Source organism: Oryzias melastigma, linkage group LG10 (assembly GCF_002922805.2).
Source record: "Oryzias melastigma strain HK-1 linkage group LG10, ASM292280v2, whole genome shotgun sequence".
NCBI classification, from domain to species: domain Eukaryota; kingdom Metazoa; phylum Chordata; class Actinopteri; order Beloniformes; family Adrianichthyidae; genus Oryzias; species Oryzias melastigma.
The window spans coordinates 16,674,821-16,696,499 of NC_050521.1; the positions used below are offsets into that span (position 1 = coordinate 16,674,821).

General features: G+C 37.0%; 5 protein-coding genes and 1 long non-coding RNA gene across 8 annotated transcripts in view; 5 read left to right on the top strand and 1 right to left on the bottom strand.

Moving 5' to 3' along the window:
* Nucleotides 1-898, bottom strand: part of LOC112153164 — a 3,044-nt gene extending 2,146 nt beyond the window's left edge. Inside the window, exon 1 of the long non-coding RNA XR_002920465.2 lies at nucleotides 765-898. This is a non-coding gene — a long non-coding RNA (uncharacterized LOC112153164). The remainder of the gene's footprint in view (nucleotides 1-764) is intronic.
* On the top strand, nucleotides 826-4,196 carry gdf9 (growth differentiation factor 9). Of its 2 annotated transcripts, XM_024283134.2 has the most exons (3): nucleotides 826-899; nucleotides 975-1,342; nucleotides 2,596-4,108. In XM_024283134.2, the coding sequence occupies exons 2-3, from the start codon at nucleotides 1,216-1,218 to the stop codon at nucleotides 3,522-3,524; spliced, it is 1,056 nt and encodes a 351-aa protein (XP_024138902.1). In that variant the 5' UTR covers nucleotides 826-899; nucleotides 975-1,215; the 3' UTR covers nucleotides 3,525-4,108. The 2 variants fall into 2 exon arrangements, with proteins under 2 accessions (XP_024138902.1, XP_024138901.1); XM_024283133.2 differs by lacking the exon at nucleotides 826-899 and having other exon boundaries at nucleotides 907-1,342; nucleotides 2,596-4,196.
* A 1,157-nt stretch (nucleotides 4,197-5,353) lies between these two features.
* LOC112153162 (cytochrome b-c1 complex subunit 8) lies at nucleotides 5,354-6,803 on the top strand. Its single transcript, XM_024283132.2, has 3 exons — nucleotides 5,354-5,491; nucleotides 6,161-6,328; nucleotides 6,626-6,803. The coding sequence occupies exons 2-3, from the start codon at nucleotides 6,175-6,177 to the stop codon at nucleotides 6,718-6,720; spliced, it is 249 nt and encodes an 82-aa protein (XP_024138900.1). The 5' UTR covers nucleotides 5,354-5,491; nucleotides 6,161-6,174; the 3' UTR covers nucleotides 6,721-6,803.
* Nucleotides 6,804-8,127: 1,324 nt separating this feature from the next.
* On the top strand, nucleotides 8,128-15,352 carry hspa4b (heat shock protein 4b). The gene is made up of 19 exons (XM_024283131.2): nucleotides 8,128-8,473; nucleotides 9,173-9,230; nucleotides 9,411-9,551; nucleotides 10,519-10,641; nucleotides 10,833-10,932; nucleotides 11,020-11,153; nucleotides 11,242-11,486; nucleotides 11,560-11,636; nucleotides 11,730-11,881; nucleotides 11,972-12,078; nucleotides 12,163-12,296; nucleotides 12,520-12,710; nucleotides 13,327-13,425; nucleotides 13,524-13,679; nucleotides 13,762-13,887; nucleotides 13,981-14,088; nucleotides 14,177-14,296; nucleotides 14,433-14,594; nucleotides 14,798-15,352. The coding sequence occupies exons 1-19, from the start codon at nucleotides 8,367-8,369 to the stop codon at nucleotides 15,002-15,004; spliced, it is 2,547 nt and encodes an 848-aa protein (XP_024138899.1). The 5' UTR covers nucleotides 8,128-8,366; the 3' UTR covers nucleotides 15,005-15,352.
* Nucleotides 15,353-15,909: 557 nt separating this feature from the next.
* Nucleotides 15,910-18,092, top strand: gnpda1 (glucosamine-6-phosphate deaminase 1). Of its 2 annotated transcripts, none has more exons than XM_024284214.1 (7): nucleotides 15,910-16,065; nucleotides 16,257-16,384; nucleotides 16,753-16,854; nucleotides 16,927-17,109; nucleotides 17,225-17,409; nucleotides 17,509-17,683; nucleotides 17,814-18,092. In XM_024284214.1, exons 2-7 carry the CDS (start codon nucleotides 16,261-16,263, stop codon nucleotides 17,870-17,872), a joined length of 828 nt encoding a protein of 275 aa, XP_024139982.1. In that variant the 5' UTR covers nucleotides 15,910-16,065; nucleotides 16,257-16,260; the 3' UTR covers nucleotides 17,873-18,092. The 2 variants fall into 2 exon arrangements, with proteins under 2 accessions (XP_024139982.1, XP_024139983.1); XM_024284215.1 differs by having other exon boundaries at nucleotides 16,065-16,176.
* A 524-nt stretch (nucleotides 18,093-18,616) lies between these two features.
* LOC112153802 (NEDD4 family-interacting protein 1-like) overlaps nucleotides 18,617-21,679 on the top strand; it is a 6,103-nt gene continuing 3,040 nt past the window's right edge. Inside the window, exons 1-4 of the mRNA XM_024284216.2 lie at nucleotides 18,617-18,824; nucleotides 19,728-19,821; nucleotides 21,146-21,285; nucleotides 21,381-21,468. Of these exons, the coding sequence (XP_024139984.1) occupies nucleotides 18,789-18,824; nucleotides 19,728-19,821; nucleotides 21,146-21,285; nucleotides 21,381-21,468 (358 nt within the window). The 5' untranslated portion in view covers nucleotides 18,617-18,788. The remainder of the gene's footprint in view (nucleotides 18,825-19,727; nucleotides 19,822-21,145; nucleotides 21,286-21,380; nucleotides 21,469-21,679) is intronic.

A 21,679-nucleotide genomic window follows, 5' to 3' on the forward strand; every position in this document is an offset into this window, starting at 1 on the left:
AAGTTCATTGGAAATGATAAATCTCTATTTCATTTATTATTGTAGTTCAGCAGAGGAGGAAAAGATTTGGTCCTGACAAAAAATGAACGTGAAAGTGTTATGGAAATGTTATTTTTTTATTTTATTTTAACATTGATTGAAGTTTTGAATTTAAAATGCCCTTCACTTGCACTTGGGCTTTTGTTAGGCATTTTATGTTACAGCCTTTTCTTGTTATGAAAGTTTATCTCAATACAATGTTACAAAATAAAGTATTTCTGATGAAAACTATAAATTTTGCCGTTCTTGTTTTCATAATTAATGTAGAACTGCTGAATTTCACAAAGCACACATTTTTTTTCCTAAAAAAAGGCCACATATTAATTTGCAATTAAGTTTTGAATGTTACAGACCTGTGCTTTAGAGCATGCCAGTCACTTTGTTATTGATTATATTGAGACCTCTGCCTCCCTAATTAAATAAATAAATAGAAACAGGATTTTTTTCCCCTTAAAACTTTATTAACAACCAGACATGGCAATAGGTAAAGAAAACAGTACAAATACTGTACAACTGTCACTTCAAGTATCAACATTTACAGTCCAGAGGTTTGCATTATTTTATTAAACATAGATTTGCAGAAATAAGAACAGATGAAATTAAAAGATAAAGTTATTTTGAAAGCTGAAATGTTATTGTAGCTTCCATATTTTGCATGTTTTCTATTGTTGTTAAATATGATTTAAAGTGCAGATAGAATACACTTTATGCAGTGGACACTTTACCTGTGAAAGTGGGCATTTTAAAATCCAACCGGATGTCACCTTTTCCTTTAGAAAGTAAGGAGAGCGACCTTAACCGCCAATAGAAAGAGGAGGAAGAGGAGTGGTGCGGTTGATTGGCAACACCTGCGCTCGTTGGTGCGTCGCGCGCGTGACCTCTATATCTTTACTAGAGTGTCTCTCTTAACTGCTGACTATGTTTACAATGGACAGATCAAAGCCTGTGGCCTCCGCCGTCCGCTGCCTCCGCGGCGCTCTGTTGCTGTTTCTGGTCAGCTGCAACGCCCCGCTGCCCGTGTCGCCCTCGGCCGCCTCCAACGCGCTGCTCCAGCCGGACGAGTTCACCTACCCGTACAGCAGCATCTTCTCCCCGCTACTCCGAGCCCTGTCGGAGCACGGGGGATCCAGGTGGAACCCGGGTCAGAGGCGGAAGGTGAAGCCCGAGCACAGGTACATGAGGTACCTGACGGAGGTGTACAAGAAGCCCTCGCGGAGGCAGAGGAGTGTTGTCGGAGACAAAGTCTACAACACCATCAGACTGATCAAACCTCAGGATGAGTGTTTAGTACAGAGCCACACGGGTGAGTAAAAGGGACTACAACACCCACAATGCACCGCGGACAGCGAATAAAATGCCACAGAAAGCTGTTTACTTTAATAAATACATTTTATTTTTTTTAATTCCTTTGTTTTTATTGAACACGACAGAGAAACAAGTAATGTAGCCAGAAGGAACAAATACAGAACAATTGATATTAATAGAAAATACACACACTTTTGGTATTGCAAAGCTTATTTTTAAGAATATATGTAGCTTAAAATGTATCTTTAATAACTTGTCTTCAGGCAAAATAAAAAAAACTAAGATAAAATAAATCTATATGATTAAGAGTCATACTACAAAGTCTTAGTATCAACTGGAAATTCTATTAGCATATCATATATTTGTCCACTTGTGTATTTTAGCATTATATGTTGCTCATATATATATGTATTTTTGTTTAACAAACTTTATAAACTAGACACAAGACATTAGGTAAAACTGCACATTAAACATTTAAGTCTACATTTATCTTATTGAACATATATTTAAAAATAAATGAAAATGTGCAGTTAATTCTAAAGATGAAGCGTTCTTGTAGACTTCATATTTTGCATGTTTCTTAATATAGTTTAAAGTCCAGATGGAATGCATCAAAATAAAGCTGTGAATTTAACCATTTACACAAATAAATAGCTGAAGAACAGAAATTACACTTTTTTTTTTTTTTGGACAAATCATGTGTTTCAAAATGTAACATGACATCAAAAATACTATTTGGGATAATTAATTTTATGTGTTCATTAACGTAGTCATACTGTAACTTGTATCTGAACACCTAAATTGCAGATTGAGCCCAAGTTGTTTTCATGTCTGTTTCATAAAAAATAATAAAAAAATGTGGCTTATGTGATTTTAATGGATACATGTTTTAAAGTATGCCATCCATAGTTGTCAAAATACTGTTTCTTTCTTTTTTTTTCTTAAATATGTTGTTTGTGACGAATTTAGCTTCTACTGTTGGAGTCCTCCGCAATATTAGGAAAAGTGTTAATAGTTAAATCAATAAGCCCCCCCTACAGCACCTGCAGTTTTTTCAGCTGACAGTTTAGCATCCCAGCAATGTTTAGGGATATTTCTTAAATGATAAGGAATAGTTTTTTGTTGTTTTATGTGGATAGTTTAAATCATTTTTGCAGCTTTTTTAAATTTTGTTGCTTCTTTTTTTTTAATAAACAAATTCCAAAATGTCTTTTCTGCGTAATTGTGATGCATTATTGTCTTCTTTTGCAGAAAGTTTTACGCAGGATTTGTCTTACAGCCTTGATCAAGTTAGAGATGAAGAACAGCTTCTGAGGTCAGCCCTGCTGTTCAGGCTTGACCATGACCTTGGAGCGCCCGCCATCTCTGTTTGTTCCCTGAGTCTCACTGAGCCGCCAAACCATTGCCAGCTGTGTCCACGTTCCCCCCGTGCTGCGAACCTCTCAGCAAGCGCAAACAGAAAAAAACACAGGAAATGGGTGGAGCTTGACGTCAGCTCAATAATTCAGCCAGTCATGAAGTCTCTAAAGAAGAATATAAAGCTGCTTCTTAATGTCTCCCGCCCAGACGGGCAAAGAAGCTTGAGCATCAATCACAGAAACCTGTTGGAGTTCTCCCTCAGGTCCCCCCCTCTGATTCTTTATCTCAAGGACATGAACAAATCCGTCCACCACCGTGCTGCGTTCAATGCCAGCTCAGTCCAAAGCCCGTTCACGGAGACGAACGCGTTTCAAAAGCCAGTGGTTTTCAAGTCTGAACGGAAACACAAGAGAAGATGGAAGCGCGAGCCGTCCAAGAGCAAGCGGGGTGACAAAGGTCTGGACCTCCATCTCCCAGACCTCCTGCCCAGCTCCGTATTCCCAACCAGCGACTGTGCCTTGTACGATTTCAGGGTGCGATTCAGTCAGCTCAAACTGGACCACTGGATTGTTTTCCCACCAAAATACAACCCCAGATACTGCAAAGGCATCTGCCCGCGGACCATGGGCTTCATCTATGGCTCGCCTGTCCACACTATGGTGCAGAACATCATCTACGAGAAGCTTGACTCCTCTGTGCCCAGACCCTCGTGTGTTCCCTCCCACTACAGCCCTCTCAGTGTCATGATAGTTGAAGAGGATGGCTCCTATGTCTACAAGGAGTTCAAGGACATGATTGCCACTCGGTGTACGTGTCGCTAACCCCCTTCTGAATTCATCCAAAACAGTCATCTCTGCATTTTCCAGTGTATCAACAATTCTGGCTTGGCTCAGTGATTTCATAAACTTAATGCACAAATAAAATCATCTAGAGCAGGTTTACTTATCAAAATATGCAAACAAAAGTATGTGTTTCCTTTTTGTTAAAGCATGTTAATTCACCTTAGAAGTATGAAGTCAAACACATTTAAAGGGGAGGGATATGTGGGTAGTTTTCTGTTATTTTGTTTTTTTATTTTTGTTAATTTATTATTTTTTGTGGGAAGTCTGCCAATGTAACACAATTGTCAGATTTTAAGTAGCCCTGTTCTGGACAAGAAAACAAAGAAGCAGTCACAATCTCTTAGACCTTTTACAGATGTTTTATTCTTGAAGATAACTGGCAGCTGTCAGAAGTGGCAGCTGCTTTCCCCACTTCCAGAATGAAAGTTATAAAAGTGTGTACTTATTACTTCTGGTCACTAAGTGACTGAGTTTGTGTAATATACTTGTAAACTAACTGCATGCATGAATTTGTATTGGTTGAATGTGACTTAATGCAAATCTATTTATGGTCGTCAGATGAATTCACTGTGTGTCTGTGCTCGGCTCGAAAATATGCAAAACATTAAAACATGTCAAGTCTTTCTAAAAAGTTGCATAAAATTTAAAAAAGAAAAATCTAATTTGCGTTGTTATTATTGCATCAGTGAGTCTGCACAGTCTTGTCCATTCTAGAATATTCTGACGTAAAAAGATGCTCTTTGGCCTTAAATCGATTTTAAAAACCTGATTTGGAAAATATTTGTGTGCACTTTAAAGCTAAATTTTATTGAGTTTAACTCTCTAATTATTGGCTCTTCATTTAAAACATTTTTTCCAAATGTATGGTAAGATTAAAAGACTGAAAAAACATTGCAAATTGAATTTTGCTATGAAATTTAAACGTGTAACAAATGTAATTACTAATGTATGGGAAAAAACATGTTATTTTAAATTGTTAGAGCTTAATATTCTACTTAAGTTATTTATGGTTCTGATTTAATCTATGCTTTCAGCCATAATAAAATTAACTGAGTCATTGTAAAGTGGTTGCAGTAAAAAAAGGATTTGTGTTCTTCCTGCCATGTTGAAATGAGGTTGGAGAGTGGAATTTGGCAAAGATGATACAGATTTTTTTATTTAAGCAGTAGCAGGGTAATTGTTTTAGTTGAACAAGTAAAACATTGCAAAGCGTGGCTGGAAATAATAAATCAGACAAATTTGAGTTATTACAAACGGAAGGAGCAAAGGCAGAGTGAAATAAAACCAAAATTGACAGGACAATACCATAGGCTGAAATAGTTTAAATGGTCTATGGAATGAGCAGAGGAGGCAAAAAAAACAAAAAGGAAAAAAAAAAAAAAAAACCTCACAATTTAGAGAAACAAAAGGAAAGATTTAAATCCATTGTATATTGATTTAATTTTACTGGTTCCTTAAGGAGTTTCAATAATATTTGTTTTTCTGAGTTTTAATTCATTTTTAAATGTCCTAAATTTTTGGATAGCCTTTATACAGTTTATTTGGGGTGTATTTTGAGTATGTTTATTTTATTCTAATTTGTTTATTATATTGATGTTTAATGAAAATGTTGTTGGAAATTGTGTATTGCCATTATGTAGTTCTTTCCAGATTTTTTGCATTTCGGAACAAGCAAAAGTTGTGTGGTTTCACCCCCCCCCAAAAAAAAAAAAAAAATTGTACACATGATTGTTCGCAAATCCTACTCATGATCTTTTAAGATGGATTGATTCCATTTAGCAGTTTTAAGATAATTTATTTCATTTTCGGAAAAGAAGAATAGTGTAAAGTTTTTTGCGGCATGTGACCCCCGGTCCTCTAGGTGGCGGTAGTGTCCTGCCGTCAGACTAAAAGGGGCAGATTGTCACCGGAACTTCTCTAAAGAAATCCACCGGTGAAACAGGACGGTAAGGCTCAATGTCACCCATTTAGTTACTAATATTATTAGATTTTATCGTTACATCTCCGAGATATTATTCCAACTCAGTTATGCAGAGTTAATTTGGATCATTTTAAGCAAAAATCTACTTTCCTATCGTTCTTTTTAGCCGTATACGTTTGTTTACTTTAGTGGTTAGCTTAGATGCTAATTTAGCTTTAGTGAGCTTGTTTCGTAATAACTTGGACCATTTTATGGTTTAAACTTTGTGTTACTTCTTTAAGTCCTGTTCGATTCACTTCTTAGAAAGCTCACATCTCTGTATGTCATTTAGGAACTAGCCACATTGTCACGGGTAAGGATATCCCTTTGCTGTAACACGAAAATAAATGGTTGGGAAACATGCCATAACAATTGCAGCCCAGATAACCATATTAGTGCTTAAAACCATTTTGTTGAGCACTTTGAAATGTATGAGTAAGAAAAGGGGATATCCTGATTAAACGGTGAATACCGTGTCAACTTAAAAATGTTTTGTTCAAGCAAAAATAAATAATTTTGTTAAAATGGAAGATTTCAATGTTTCAGACGTGTTTTTTTTGACCAATTAAATGTTTATATTTAACTCATAAATGTACTATGAAGTCCAGTGATCAAAACTCTAAGTTTTTGATTCCACGCATTGTTTTTTTTTTAGACTTCCTGTTAAAGATGGGGCGTCATTTTGGAGACTTGGCCAAGGTGCGGCATGTGATCACCTACAGTCTGTCCCCCTTTGAGCAGCGGGCTTTTCCCAACTACTTCTCCAAGGGTCTTCCTAATGTTTGGAGAAGGTTCACATCTTCTTTCTTCAAAGTTGCCCCTCGTAAGTGTTTGTTTATGATTGCACAACATTGACTTTTTTCCCATATTGCATTAACTTTTCACTCAGGTTTCTCATAAATTATATTTTTCTGCTATATTTGTGTAAATGACAGCAATGTTAGCTTGTTAAAAAAACAATTGATATTCATAAGCATTAAATATGTGTTTTTTTTTGGGGGGGGGGGATTTTTTAACAAAAATACAAAACCATTTTTTCCCAATCCTGTTTAGCTTCATAAAAGTCTTTGTACAGGTCTGCAGTGGATTCTAGTCAACATTTGTGATCTTGTTTCTACAGCCATGATCGCCATGTATTTGACCTACAGCTGGGGCAACAGTGTTCATCAGCAGAGCAAGAAGAAGAATCCTGCTGACTATGCGAACGATGAATAAATTGTTGGCACCTCTCTCACCAAGCTTCTGTAATTTCAAATTCTGTAATCAATAAACCTGAAAAATATTTATGAGAAATCAGACTGGATTTCTGTTTGTTGCCTTTTTTTCTTGTTTATCTGTTTATGCTTTGTATTTTTTCCATTTTTATTTTTTTTACGATAATCATTTAACAAGAGCATTCACATGAAGGACTCTGTTCAGCCACTGGAAATAAACTATTTTATCTTAACATTTTGCTGCTTCTTAAAGAGTTGGACAAAAGCATGTTGTTTCAATTAAAACAAATCCCTCTTTATGGAAGAAATATTTATCAATAATGCACTTCGTAGACTGTCAGCAACTATTCTCTAGTACTTATATTTGCTTTTTCTGTTTGAAATGAAGCATGTTTATTGGACTGTGGGGAAAAGAAGTTTCTGGAGATAACCCATGCATGCAAGAAGATAACATGCAAACTCTACACAGAAAAAGCCTTCATGGTGTGAATCTTATACTCCTATATATCTCTACATGTGAAATTAAGCCCCCGAAAACTGCTTTTCACCTGTTGTAGTGCAAGGAATACAAATTGGTGCTATTCTGATTCTCTCGTCTCCAACTACCTACTACTCCATTCTGCAAGGTTTAAGAGAAAAGTGTTGGATCAAAGGATACAATCTAATTTTAACCTACCTGTAATGTTTGGGTGTTATTGTATTTCAGTAGTTTAAACACAAATTAGTCAAATAATTACTCATAAACTTCTAAATTAAATCACTGCATGAATTGCGTTTTTTTTTTTTTTTTTTACATGAATGTCTTTAATTTGAATTGGTTTTAATGTAAGCTTTTTTTTTTTTAATTATATCATAGGTAAATTGAAAACTTTTGATACTTAATGAAAACTTGCTCATTGAAGATTGCAATTTATCAACACGGTAATATCTTTTTAATGTAAAAAAATATTGTTGAATCATAAATAGGAACAGTTCATGAACTTCAAAGTCTAAACGAAGTCAGATCAGTACTTTGGTAGTTATATTTAGTTATTTTTTTTTTAGTAAAAAGACAAACATTTAATCAACAATTATTTAAAAATTATAAAACCTTCTGTATTATGATAACATACGAAACAGGTCAGAAAATTGTCCTCTATCTAGTCAAAAAACAAAACAGTTTAACATAGTATTTTAGCAGAATAATTGACCTAATGAGATGAAATTAAAAAAAGAAAAGCGTAAAAAATATAAAGGGTTTTTTTTCTAATTGTTTTCAATCTTCCAATTATAGTATAGATTATAGATATATAAATTTTAGATATAGATAATAATGCTACCTGTAAGGGGAGTTATCCTTCTTCTGGTCTTCTCAGACAGTGGAGTTACCACCTGTCATGACTTTTATGAACAGTAGGGGGCGCGCAACAAAGCAGTCTGTCGCGTCTCTGCAGTGGGATGTTATTGGTCGATAGACTGTCAGAAAATTCCTGAACCATCTCACCCAGTTCTGCCGGCGCACACCGCATGCTCCTACTCACTTTAATGGAACAGGGGTGTCTCGCCGTCCATTAATAGGAAGCCTTGTTGTTTTTGTTGTTGCTTTTAGCACTTGGTTGTTTTTTTGTTCTCCGTTATAACTAAACACCGACAAGTTAGCTAGTTACAATGTCAGTTATAGGGTTTGACGTCGGGTATCTGAACTGCTATGTAGCAGTAGCTAGAGCCGGAGGGATTGAAACTGTGGCTAATGAATACAGCGATCGATGTACACCGTAAGTAGGAGCTGCCGTTTTCTTATTTATGCATTATCGTACATTGTTTGAATCTTTAGCGTGTACGGCCATCTTATTTTCAAATCCTTTATGGTTTGGAGCAAAGCTAATGTTTCACTGTTAGCATGCTAACGGACTTCACAACAGGAAACAGCATGTGACTGCTAAAGCTAGCGCTAGCTTATTCATCATTTACGAGTGCAAAGATGATATTTTTCTGTAGCGTTTGAATGCATAAACTTTAATTTCCGGTGTTAAATATTGCTAGACATAAAGTTATGGGTATTTTTCGAACCAGGTCGGATACGATGTCCCTTTTGATGTGAATGGTGGAAGGAGGCCGGTAGCATCCATGTTTCAGAACGGCTCATTTGATCTATTAGCTACTTTTTTAGTCCCTTTAATGCACAGGATGAACCAATGAAAATACACAATTACTTATGTTCTAAATATTATTTTCTAACTCAGGTTTCCATTGTTTTTTTTTTCATAATTAGGCCATTGAATATATGAATTAAACCTCTTACATCCCCTAAAAGGTTTACCTAAACCAAATTTAATTTAATTCAGTTAATTATTACGTGTTGTTTCTGTTTACAAATGTGGAATCAGAAAACTTTTTTTGTGTCATAATATTCAGTCGAGTATTGTAAGATGTGTTTGCAAGGGGACTGAGCTATTTGCCTTTCCTATTTGCAGAGCATGTGTGTCGTTTGGACCAAGGAATCGATCAATTGGTGCAGCTGCAAAGAGCCAGGTATGAGATTTTGGGGCCCTAGTGTACATGAGGACTATCCAACCAAAAAAGGGATTAATGCTTTAATGGCAGGTGGACTGTGAACAATGCAAAGCACCCAAAAATGTTTAAATTAGACCTCGACAATGTGGTTTTGCTTGAATTTTAACCCTTACAGCTGCTTTTCTTGTTCTTTGACAGGTTGTCACAAACTGCAAGAACACAGTGCAAGGGTTCAAGAGGTTTCATGGCAGAGTTTTTTCAGATCCATTTGTGCAATCCCTCAAAAACAGTCTGGTCTATGACATTGCACAAATGCCCGCAGGAACAACAGGCATCAAGGTGAGAGAAGAACTGGTGGTATTCTAGTATTTTATTATAATTTATTTTTTTTATCTATGCAACATTTACCACACTCTTTGTACCTCTGAAATACTTTGCTTGTTGGATTACCCTATTTTCATCACACAAAATGTGTTTTGTGCTTTTAGGTAAAGTGTTCTGATTCGTGGAATTTGCCTTAAAGTTAACAAATTTAAGAACTGAACACGTGTTTTCATTCTCATTCATAAATTGTGCATCTAATTACAAATGCAGTCAAACACAAAGAAAATCTATTAATGTCACTGCCCAGCCTTCCTGTTTGTCCTCAGGAAATGTAAAAAATATAGATTTAATCATGTCGCGTGTGAGAATTGCCTACAGGGAAGGTTTTTTGTTTTGCCTTTTCTCTGACTAATTTGTGTTTTTTTTTTATATATTTTTTCCTCCCTCTATTCTTAAGGTGTTATTTCTCTCTGTTACCATTGCTACTCAAAATCTCTCTTAGCTTGAATAACAACCAAAAGAAAATGGGTTTGTTTTAATGTCATGTTAGTTTAATCCATAGAAAGGCTCACCTCACACAAAATTGTTATTAAAATAGATTTTTAAATTTTGTGGCTTTAAATGGGGATATATTCTATGAATAATTTAGCTAAGATGCTCAGAACTGCTTAAAGCATGTTGGTGAAACCAGTTTATGGCCCTTTTTATATTGACTGCCATTTGGAATTGTGAAGTGTTCATGTCTTAACATGACATAAAAACAAGCTGAACTTTGGAGTACGCAAGGCTGGCATGATCATGTCTTTTATGTTGCAAGTATTCCCTCAAAATATATTTTAAAAAAAATGAATGTAATGATGTATGTTTGCTTCACTTACTATTCAACTAAATTCCTTTTGATTTGGCTTTAGTGCAGATGGATTTGTATTATTGGCAGACAATTCTATCTGTTTTGATCCACGGTCGTGTCTCTTTTTTAAAGGTGACCTATATGGAGGAAGAGAAGCTGTTCAGCATTGAACAGGTCACAGCCATGCTTCTGACCAAACTGAAGGAGACAGCGGAGAGTGCCCTGAAGAAGCCCGTGTTTGACTGCGTTGTGTCTGTGAGTATGCTGACTTTGCTAAACGGAAAGCTCTGACTCATTCTTGCCCATCCCTCTTATGTGTTTTCACTTGAATCAACTTTAAGAGAAAAAAAAGAGTGTCTGTTTCTTTAAAAGTCTTGGAACTCTGAATACAAACGTGAAATTTGCTGACTTGGTAAAATAAAGAAATGTCATTGTGTTGGAACCAGGTTCCCTGCTACTACACTGATGCTGAGCGGAGATCAGTGGTAGACGCTGCTCAGATTGCTGGACTCAACTGCCTGAGGCTTATGAATGAGACGACCGCAGGTCTGTAGCAGGATGTTGGGCGGTCACAAAGACAAACGTTGGCATCAAGTGCGATTGGCTTATTTAAACGTGTATGTTTTCTTTCAGTTGCATTGGCATATGGAATTTATAAACAGGATCTCCCTGCTCCTGAGGAAAAGGCCAGGAATGTGGTGTTTGTCGACCTGGGTCACTCTGGGTACCAAACATCAGTGTGTGCCTTCAACAAGGGCAAACTCAAGGTTTGTTTTATAAAGAGCCGCACTAAATCATTGATATGTAATAAAACAAATGGATAATTTCCTCCTCTAACTTGTTTTTGCCCTTCAGGTCCTTGCTACAGCTTGTGACCCACAGCTGGGTGGGAAAGACTTTGATGAGATGCTTGTGCAGTATTTCTGCGAGGAGTTTGGCAAGAAGTACAAGCTTGATGTGAAGTCTAAGCCCCGAGCTCTGGTCAGACTCTATCAGGAGTGTGAAAAACTGAAGAAGCTGATGAGTGCCAACTCCTCCGACCTGCCGCTGAACATCGAGTGCTTCATGAACGACATCGATGTCACTGGAAAGATGAACAGGTACGCAAAAGCAAACATTAGCTTAACTTTCGCTTTGTTTCCCCAAATTCACAAACCTTCTATTTTCCTCAAGGGGGCAGTTTGAAGAGATGTGTGCAGATATTCTATCAAGAGTAGAGGCACCACTGCAGAGTCTCCTGGAGCAAGCCAGTGAGTGTTTTTCAAGATGGGATTGAACCAATTGACTTTTTGATTGCTGTAGTAACTTCTTGACTATTTGCTAATTTGTCTGACCCTCTTAAGAACTGAAAAAGGAAGACATCTATGCAGTTGAGATTGTCGGCGGAGCTTCCAGGATCCCAGCCGTCAAAGAAAGAATTAGCAAATTCTTCGGGAAGGAGTTGAGCACTACTCTGAATGCTGATGAAGCCGTGGCGAGAGGTTGTGCCCTGCAGGTAAGTCACACTACAGCGAGCACCTAATATCTAGCATCTGACTTGTGGTATGTTTGAGGGATTGTATTGAGAAAGCCTGTATCTCCTCAGTGCGCTATACTGTCTCCTGCCTTCAAAGTCCGGGAGTTCTCCATCACAGAGGTCGTTCCGTATCCCATCTCCTTGAAGTGGCACTCTGCAGCAGAGGACGGTGTAAGGTAAAACATTGCCTTTTTTTTTTACTTTTAGATGTTTCCTTTTTTACCATTCTGTCTAACCCAAATGTATTTTGTTTCATTTAGTGATTGTGAGGTTTTTCCTAAGAACCATGCAGCACCTTTCTCCAAAGTGCTGACCTTTTACCGCAGAGAGCCTTTCTCTTTGGAAGCCTACTACAGCTGTCCCAGTGAGCTGCCTTATCCTGATCCTACTATTGGTGAGCAACGTTCTGACTGCTTTTAAACACAGTAGAGCTCACCTACATGTCCATCAAAAATAAACTCTTCATAGTGTGTTTTGGTCCAGAAGAAAGGTTTTTATTATTGCAGTTAAATGAGCTTCTTCTTGAGGATTATGATTATTTTTTTCTCCTAAAAAACGCAAAAAGTAATAGAAATATTATTTAAAATAGCTGAAGTTTATTGTTTTTCTTTTATCAGGTCAGTTCCTGATCCAGAAGGTTGTCCCTCAAGCATCAGGCGAGAGTTCAAAGGTAAAAGTCAAGGTGCGAGTGAACATCCACGGGATCTTCAGCGTGTCCAGTGCGTCTCTGGTAGAAGTGCAGAAGTCGGATGAGACAGAGGAGCCCATGGAAACGGAACAGGCCGCCGCCGCTGACAAAGATGGAGAGGTACCTCCGTCAGTGAAAACATGAAGCTGTGCTCTTCTGGGACAGAATGAATTACTTTAGAAAGTTCTTCTTGAACTGATGAGATTGTGATTGATTCTCCTCTAGAGATGGCAAAATGGGAAAAAAAAAATCTATTTTTGGATAAATCTGCAATACATGTTATTAAATATATATATATATATATTAGAATGCATTTCCTACAATAATAAGATCAATATTTTATATCGTTATCTTATCGTTTGCATAAGTATTCCACTTTTGTTTGTTTGCTATGTTATTTATTCATTAGGTATCTCGTATATATTTAACCATTTAAGGTTAAAAATGTTACTGTTGCACATTTATAGCACCAGGTACTGAATATTATAATGGTGCATTTTCTTTAATGTTTTAAAGATGACAAGTTTATCAAATTAACTCTTATTTATTGCTCTTTTTTGAGATTTTCAGCAAAACTAATCATATACAAAGTTTCCTTTTTTCCGTTTTATGCATTTCAAAATGACAGCAGACAAATGGTCAACCGTGAAAGTTCTGCACTGAATGAAGGCACACTACTACAAATGTTTTATTGTTATTGATTTCTCTCTCACAACAACTTCCTGTTTCTCTACAGAGCAAAATGCAGACCGATCAGGATGCAGGACAGCAGGCTCAGGCCGACGTTCAGAAAGAAACGGAAGAGAAAACACCACAAGAGAACGAAGAGATGGATGTAAGATTTATGTGAAATGAATGAATAATTATTTTAACTAATGAAAATGATCTAAACTTTAGATACGCTTGACCATATGTTACCTCCTGTATTTATAGACGAGCACGGAAGAGAACAAGGGAGAGAAAAAGTCCGACCAGCCCCCACAAGCCAAAAAGGCCAAAGTCAAAACTAAAGTGCTGGAGCTTCCTATTGAGAACAGTCCACAGTGGCAGCTAGCCAACGACATGCTCAATCTTTTTGTAGAAAACGAGGTGACTACTTTTCCAGCTGGCACTCTCATATCGTCTAAAACAACCTTCGGGCTGCTATCTCAGTGTTTTCAATTCTTTGCAGGGCAAGATGATAATGCAGGACAAGCTGGAGAAGGAGAGGAATGACGCCAAGAATAATGTGGAGGAATATGTGTACGATATGAGGGACAAACTGCATGGGATTTTTGAGAAGTTTGTCAGTGAATCAGTAAGTAAATGCTACTTTTAATCAAATTATTTTAATTCATCTAAAATAAGATTGAAGAGTGTTTTATTTGACATATTTTTTTCCTTCTTTCAGGACAGAGATGCTTTGTCATTAAAACTGGAGGACACTGAAAACTGGCTTTATGAAGATGGAGAGGACCAACCCAAACAAGTGTACATTGACAAACTGGCAGAGTTGAAGGTAATTATTTCAATTTTGCTGTTTTGATTATGTTTTAATTTATTTATTGTATTAAATCTGAAGTATGTGTGTACCACTTGCTGTGCAGAAACTCGGCCAGCCCATCCAGGAAAGGTATATGGAGTCTGAAGAGCGACCCAAAGCCTTTGATGAGATGGGAAAGCAAATCCAGCAGTACATGAAATTTGTGGAAGCTTTCAAAATGAAAGTATGTGTAAGACATTTTAGCAGAAACAGTTGTTTCTTTTCCATTCCTCTTCCCAAAACATCTCAGAGGCTGGAATCTGAAAGATACTGCTATAAAAACAAGATTGTTTAATGCTGTTCTTCCATTTACTTTCCAGGAAGAGCAGTACAACCATTTAGATGAGGCAGATGTCAGCAAAGTGGACAAGCTGACCAGCGATGCAATGATATGGATGAACAGCACCATGAACCAGCAAAGCAAGCAGACCCTGACCGCAGATCCAGCTGTTAAAGTCAAAGACATTAGAGCAAAAACAAGGGTGAGTGTTTACACAAACTTGTACATAAGTAATGAGAACCATGACAAAAATGTATTTTGCTAGGAGATTAGGAGGGAAGCTTTAATTATCTAAAAACTTGTCAAAGAAGAATGAAAGCAGCCACATATTAATGATATTATTCCCATACAAGTAGGATCACTACAAAAATGACTTAAAAATATATTTTGTCTTTGTATTTTCAGGAACTGTTCTCTGCTTGTAATCCCATCGTGACCAAGCCCAAACCCAAAGTGGAGGCTCCTAAGGAGGACACATCTGCAGAGCAGAACGGTCCTGTCAATGGACAGGAGAAGCCTCAAGAGGAGCCTGCAGACAAAGGAGCAGCTGAAAACACAGGGAATCCAGCCTCGGAAACTGCAGACAACAAACCCGACATGGATCTCGATTAAAGTAGCCCAAAGGCTCCTGAAGCTTAGCTGAACAGGGGCTGATTACGTCAGACTGAGATGCAGCCTGGCTGCATGTCAGAGCTGGTCATGTGTTTAAGGAGCCACACTCCACAGTCAAATGCTGGATCAGTGTTGAGCAAACTGGGCCCAACTTGTGGTGGTCTGACATAGCATGCCCTCTCTCTTTCTGGATGATTTAAATCAAAAGCCAGCTGCAATAACTGTTTGACAATGAGCGCTGTACACATGATGGTATTTATTTCTGTTGTGTGCTCTGTACGTGTTCTGGTCTCTGTCAAAATATGGTTTCAATAAAGTGACCCAAAATCTCTGGCACCATCCTTATCACTGTGGTACAGCACTTCATTAGCTTCTTTTGCGAAATGTATTCCTTTTTGAGTTTTGTGGGAAGTTTTGGGATGTGGATTTCACTTACTAATTGAACTTTTTGAAACAAAACTGTGGAGTAATAAATGTGGTAAACTGTAATAAAATGCAAATGTGCTGTAGTTATTTGAAAACACTGAGCCAAAACTTTTTTCGGGAAAAAATTGGTCAAGTATATTAAAATATAGGTAGTTTTCAGCTAATGGCAGCTATTCTGTACATGCTTTTTTAATGCCACGTTGCATTTTTTTTCCCACTTTAAATTATATAGAAAAAAATGATGTAGCCTACTTGTTTTTAAAATTATGACCACCCAATTTTTTCGTCTATTATCGCCTATCACCCAAAATAAGCTGTCTACTCCTAAAGTCGCAACAAATTAAATCGTGTAGGATTTATTTTTTTTAAATTGTATATTTTAAAATCCACATTTTTATCTATAAAATGCCTATTGTCAATAAATTAGTGTTCATTTGCAGGTGCTAGAAGAATAATTAAAGTTTATTAGCTCTTGTTGTTTAGCACGATATCATTTCCTGTTTACGTCACTTCCGCTGTGTGCTGATCACATGATCATCGAGCTCTCGTCTTCTCAAAGCTGCAAAAACTCAAGAGGTGAAGCTCAAACTGTTATTTTTTCAGCCAGGAAATCACGGGAGCAGCAGCTCGAAACGGTTAGTTGACGTCGCTACAGTCTGTGGATAGTTTGCTGTTGCAGTAATGGTCTAAACTGGGATTGCATTTTACTGTCTGAGATACTTTAATGGGTCTAAAGTCTGATTTAGGTGTGTTTTAATGTCGAATTCCTTCGAAATCGAAGTGATCGCAGGCACAAATCGTTCCTCTTTCTTTTTTCATTCTTTAGCACCATGAAGCTGATTATTCTAAATGACTACGACGAGGCCAGCGAATGGGCTGCAAAGTACATCAGAAACAAGATTTTACTGTTCAAACCTGGACCCAACAAATATTTAACACTCGGGCTCCCCACAGGTAAAGAAATCTGAAAATTATTGTTGTATTTTCAAAAAAGTCGTGTTAATTTTGAATATTTTTGGGTTTTTTTTTCAAGTTTTTGGAAAGTTAAAGTGGAATATTTTTGCCAGCAAGCTGTTGTTTAAAAGTGACCTTGCAATACTCCTTAAAACGGAGATTAAGGGATAAATAAACAAGTGTGTACATTTAAGAAGTTTTTAACACTCAAAAAAAGTCAACAATTTGTACTGATTGCAGTTGTGTTTTTGTTATAAATACTGTTGTTAGTCTCTGTGTTTTTAATATGCTGCAAGTAATTTCCAATAAAATAAAATTGTGTTAATTACTGTTGCTATTAATTCCTGTTTTTGATTATCTACATACAGGAAGCACTCCCTTAGGTTGTTACAAAAAGCTGATCGAGTACTACAAAAATGGCGAAATCTCCTTCCAATACGTGAAGACCTTCAACATGGACGAATATGTCGGCAAGTACTCCCACTGTCATTGAAGTTACACATTGATTTCATTCAATAAATGTCTATAAACTTGTTTTTTAGGGCTTCCCAGAGATCATCCTGAGAGCTACCACTCCTTCATGTGGAATAACTTCTTCAAGCACATAGACATAAGAGCAGAAAACACCCACATCCTCGACGGAAATGCTGCTGACCTGCAAGCAGAGTGTGAAGCTTTTGAGGAGAAGATTACAGCTGCTGGGGGGATTGAGCTGTTTGTTGGAGGTCAGGAGGTTACATTGACGATGTTTGTTCTGTAATCAGTGGGATTTAATGATTAAACACTCGCTTTAAAAGAAGGTTAACTATAATTAAAACCAGTCAACATGTCTTGTGTCAGGTATTGGACCCGATGGCCACATTGCCTTTAACGAGCCTGGTTCAAGCCTTGTTTCCCGGACCAGAGTAAAGACTCTGGCGAGGGACACTATCATGGCCAATGCCCGATTCTTTGATGGGGATCTAGCAAAGGTGCCCACTATGGCTCTGACTGTGGGAGTAGGCACTGTCATGGATGCCAAAGAGGTCAGAAGCCTTTTGTAATTTAAAAAAATAATGTACTTAGGGCAACAAAACAGATTGTACAAAGTGATTCATTAAAGACTAAAATGTCTGTCTTTTTAGGTCATGATTATCATCACAGGGGCGCACAAGGCATTTGCTTTGTACAAAGCTATAGAAGAAGGTGTAAACCACATGTGGACAGTGTCTGCCTTCCAGCAGCATCCACGGACTGTTTTTGTGTGCGATGAAGATGCCACCCTGGAGCTGCGGGTCAAGACTGTCAAGTATTTTAAAGGTGAGACCGTGTATAAGAGCTTCACCTCTTCATTATTTTTTGTAAAAAATTGTTGCCCATGAAAATTGAAGTATTTCTACTTTAACTGACTATTTTTTTTTTACATTTTTGTTTATTCATTTTTCAACAGGGATGATGCATGTGCACAATAAACTGGTGGAACCACCTCCTTCAGAAGCAAAAAGCTAAAGAAAGGGAATTATTTTGCATTTTATGAAAAAATGGGCATTCGTTATAAATGATTCAACTGTCAGAATGTCTCATCTTCTAGTGGAAATGTCACATTTTAATGCAGAAATAGTTTGATACACAGACAGGAGATTCTGTCAAGTTTACCGATGATTACTTAAAACAATTGTCTTTCTACTGTGTTCTTTGTAATAAATCTACTTTGATTATTACACCTTGATGTGTTGTGTGGGTCCATAATTGCAACTAACTGTATTAAGCCTGCATACGAAAACGACATGAACAGGTTTAGCCATCATGATCACATCCACCTACATGGGAAATCACGCGAGAATACAGAGCAATTCATGTTGCCTTTCGGTTCGCCTTGTACTTCTTTGGATGAGAAAATGACTTTGAAGATGACTTAAGTTTCCAGGCACTTTACGAGACTTTTACGAGTATTTCACGCCAATATATGCATAGATGAATATTTAAATTGGGTATATAGCTTGAAACATTTTTAATATCGCCTTCAAACTCTCAAATGGACTTTCAAATAAGAATTAAAAGGTTACAAACATACAATAGACGAAAATCATGAAATTCAGAAATTAATATTAATTACTCGTTTAATTATTTTTTATGATTTATTAAAATAATAATGAAATTGACATTATTTTGTTAATTGTACCTAAAGTTTATCATTTAAAATATATTTCGATCACGATTACGGGTGAGGTACTTAACTGAAGTCGCCGACGGTTCCTGAACGCACCGACAGAGGTCTCTTCGAGCAAAAGACAGAGAAGGAAGGAGATGGCCGACTAGTACATAACCGCTGCCACTTCGTTGGATATATTACTTAAAGTCTAAACAGATTCACGATTGAATTCGAAGGAGGAACCTTCTAAAAACTTTTTGTTCCCTTTCCACAATGGCGGAACCAAACAGTAACGTCAGATATCAGGAGGTAGGTAACAGGTTGCTAGCTAAGACGAGGTGGCTAACATCTGGTGAGCTAACACTAGCCGACATTTGTTTACGGATGGGCCTGGCATGTCCTGAACTAGTTAGGACCGTCGCGTACACGATTTAATACACCAGAACATCTAAACATTAACTACAGAATCTGTTGCTGTTATATCAAACTATAAACATTCGCGTTAGTGTTGTTTACTTGACAATTAGCTACGTTTGCTAGCTTGAATATCTGTAACTTGAACTTTAGAGGGCCGCTAGCCATTCAGCGCACACCTACCTAAAGCTAAGAAGAATTTTAAAAACAGGTCATTCAAATAGTATAATGTAGCGTTATGGCATTACTTGTCATTCTTGCAGTCTTTCATGTAATCAAGTTTTTGCTTAGAACCAGTTTGACAGATTGGATTAACTAAGAAATGAGAATTATTTGAGTTTCACTTTTGTCTCAAGCCCTAAGCTAGATGTTATTGGAGTTTAGTTATTTGGGCTTTATCCAACTTTACTGACAAGGCAGTGAATGTTTAAAATTTTAGCTTGACCACATGAGAATACACATTCTTAGGTCTATTAAGCACACTATAATGGTAGTAAGCATTGTTTGGGGTATAAAGGGTGTTGTAGTATTTGCTAGAATTGATGTTTCATGTATTTAAACAATTATCTGAAGAGGGGTAAAATAATCTGTCATACTCATGTACCTGTCATAAATAGCTGGCATTGTAAAAGCATTATAACTTAAAAAAAAGAGTTAAAAATTATTATTGTGTATTAATTTTCGTGTACTGTATTTGATTATTCCTATTAACATTTTTGTATGAAATTTTATCTCTACACTTTGAGTATTTTAAAAATGATGCAACAAGTTTACTTTGATTTTTTCCTAATTTAAAAGCTGGTGAATGAGGAGGAGCCACCCCAGCCTTCCCAGGAGAGTCCTGCCCCGGACGCACCACCACCCTACAGCAGCATTGCTGCGGCAAATGCAGGTCAGCAAGGACACTTTTAAATTCTCTTCTCTTGTTAAACCATTTTCTGGATTAGTTACTGTGGTAAAACCTGCTAATCCCAATCCAACAAGATTAAAGTTTTCCAATCAAAATCAGTAAAAAAATAAAAATAAACCATCACTTGTAGCAGCAGTTTTCCACACACAACTCCTCGGTGTTTTTTTTATTTTAATTGAACAAAACAATTCTTGCCTCAGCCTGTAAAGTGTTTTTTCTGCAGGGGAGGCTCCCACAGGAGAATGTTGTTACTTGGGTATGTTAATGTCAGCTTTTAAGGGCTCATGAGGTTTGCATACAACACTGTGATCTTAATAAAAAAAAGACTAATCATCTTTACTCATCAGAAAATATTTAAAACAAGCGAGAAAAAAACGTTTATTTCTGCAGTTTTGCCCGTGTTGTATCCATGACTCAAATACGATTCATGGCCTCGTTATCTGCAGATAATGCTTGGTGTGGACAGTGCATTGTCAAGCAGAGTAGCTTGAGTGCAATTGAGGTTTCACGTTTCTAATCTGGCTTCTTCAGGGAACATAGTTCAACATGTTACATCAATGGATGCACCCTGGACCGAGTCCAGGATGAAAGGGCGGATCTGACTCGCTGCTCTTAGTGTCTCAGCATCTGCATTTGTATCTCTGCAGTAAACTCCTCACCACAGCGAGTTAATGTGGTTTGTGCTTTCAGCACAGCTGCTACTTTTCATGTATTGTTTTTTCATTCGATTCAAGTTATGAGATAAAACAACCATATAGCAGCTGCTTCTTTTATGACTGAGTTTTTCAACCAGTGTGCCCTCATTCAATTTCACCTAATTAGTCTAAAAAACATTTACCATTGCCAGGATATCAGGCTCAGGTTCACACTGAGTAGTTAGGAATAGGAATGATCATAAAATACTTTTTTATTTGTGTTTATCTTTTTCTTAATTTGATACAAATACTGTATTTTAGCTGCAACTTTGACCAATCGCTCTGTTTTTTGGAAAATGTTTGACCGCTCATCTGTCTCCACCAATTATTCTTGAAGCCTTAACCATATACATAATTAGTCTAACCAATCAGACGGGGCTGACGTCCTCACTTCCTTGTGCTGACATGGCTCAGAAAGTCTGTCACTCAGTCCAAGCTAAATTGTGCCTTGTGATTTTTGTCATAAAAAAGTACACCACGACTCAAAAATGGTTTCAAAGTAAGACAGTTAAAAAAGTGATTCAAAATAATGTTGTAATATAAAAACACATTCCATCAAAGTTTTATGTCTAAATGTTTGTACAGAAAGTGTGTGCTCTTTACACCTACAGCTTTCTTCGAATACAAGGAAGATGGTGGAAGATTTCCCAATCCTCCGTCATACAACGTTGCCACCACCTTACCTTCCTACGATGAAGCAGAGAGAAGCAAAGCGGAGGCTGCCGTCCCTCTGGTCACAGGGAGAGTCTCGGTAACTTTAGTTTCTCTTTGTAAAGTAAAAGACTTGTTCTCAGTAGATCTGAGGAAATGGAAATTACAGTTTGTACATGTTTTATTTTAACACAGGAGGAAGACTTTGTGGCCAGAGATGACTTTGAAGATGCCGATCAGCTGCGAATAGGAAATGACGGCATTTTCATGCTTACCTTTTTCAGTAAGAATCTTTTTTTTCATTTGAATATGCCATTGATAAGAAGGTGCTTGGATCACAAATGTGGTAAATCAACATGTTAAAGAGGGACTTTTAATTAATTTCTGCTTCATTTTGTAGTTTATTTTGAGTAAATTCTCGGGTATTAAGATTTTATGAGAGACTGAACCCGTCTGATTGTTGTCACAGTAACAGTTTTTTTTTTTTTTTTTTT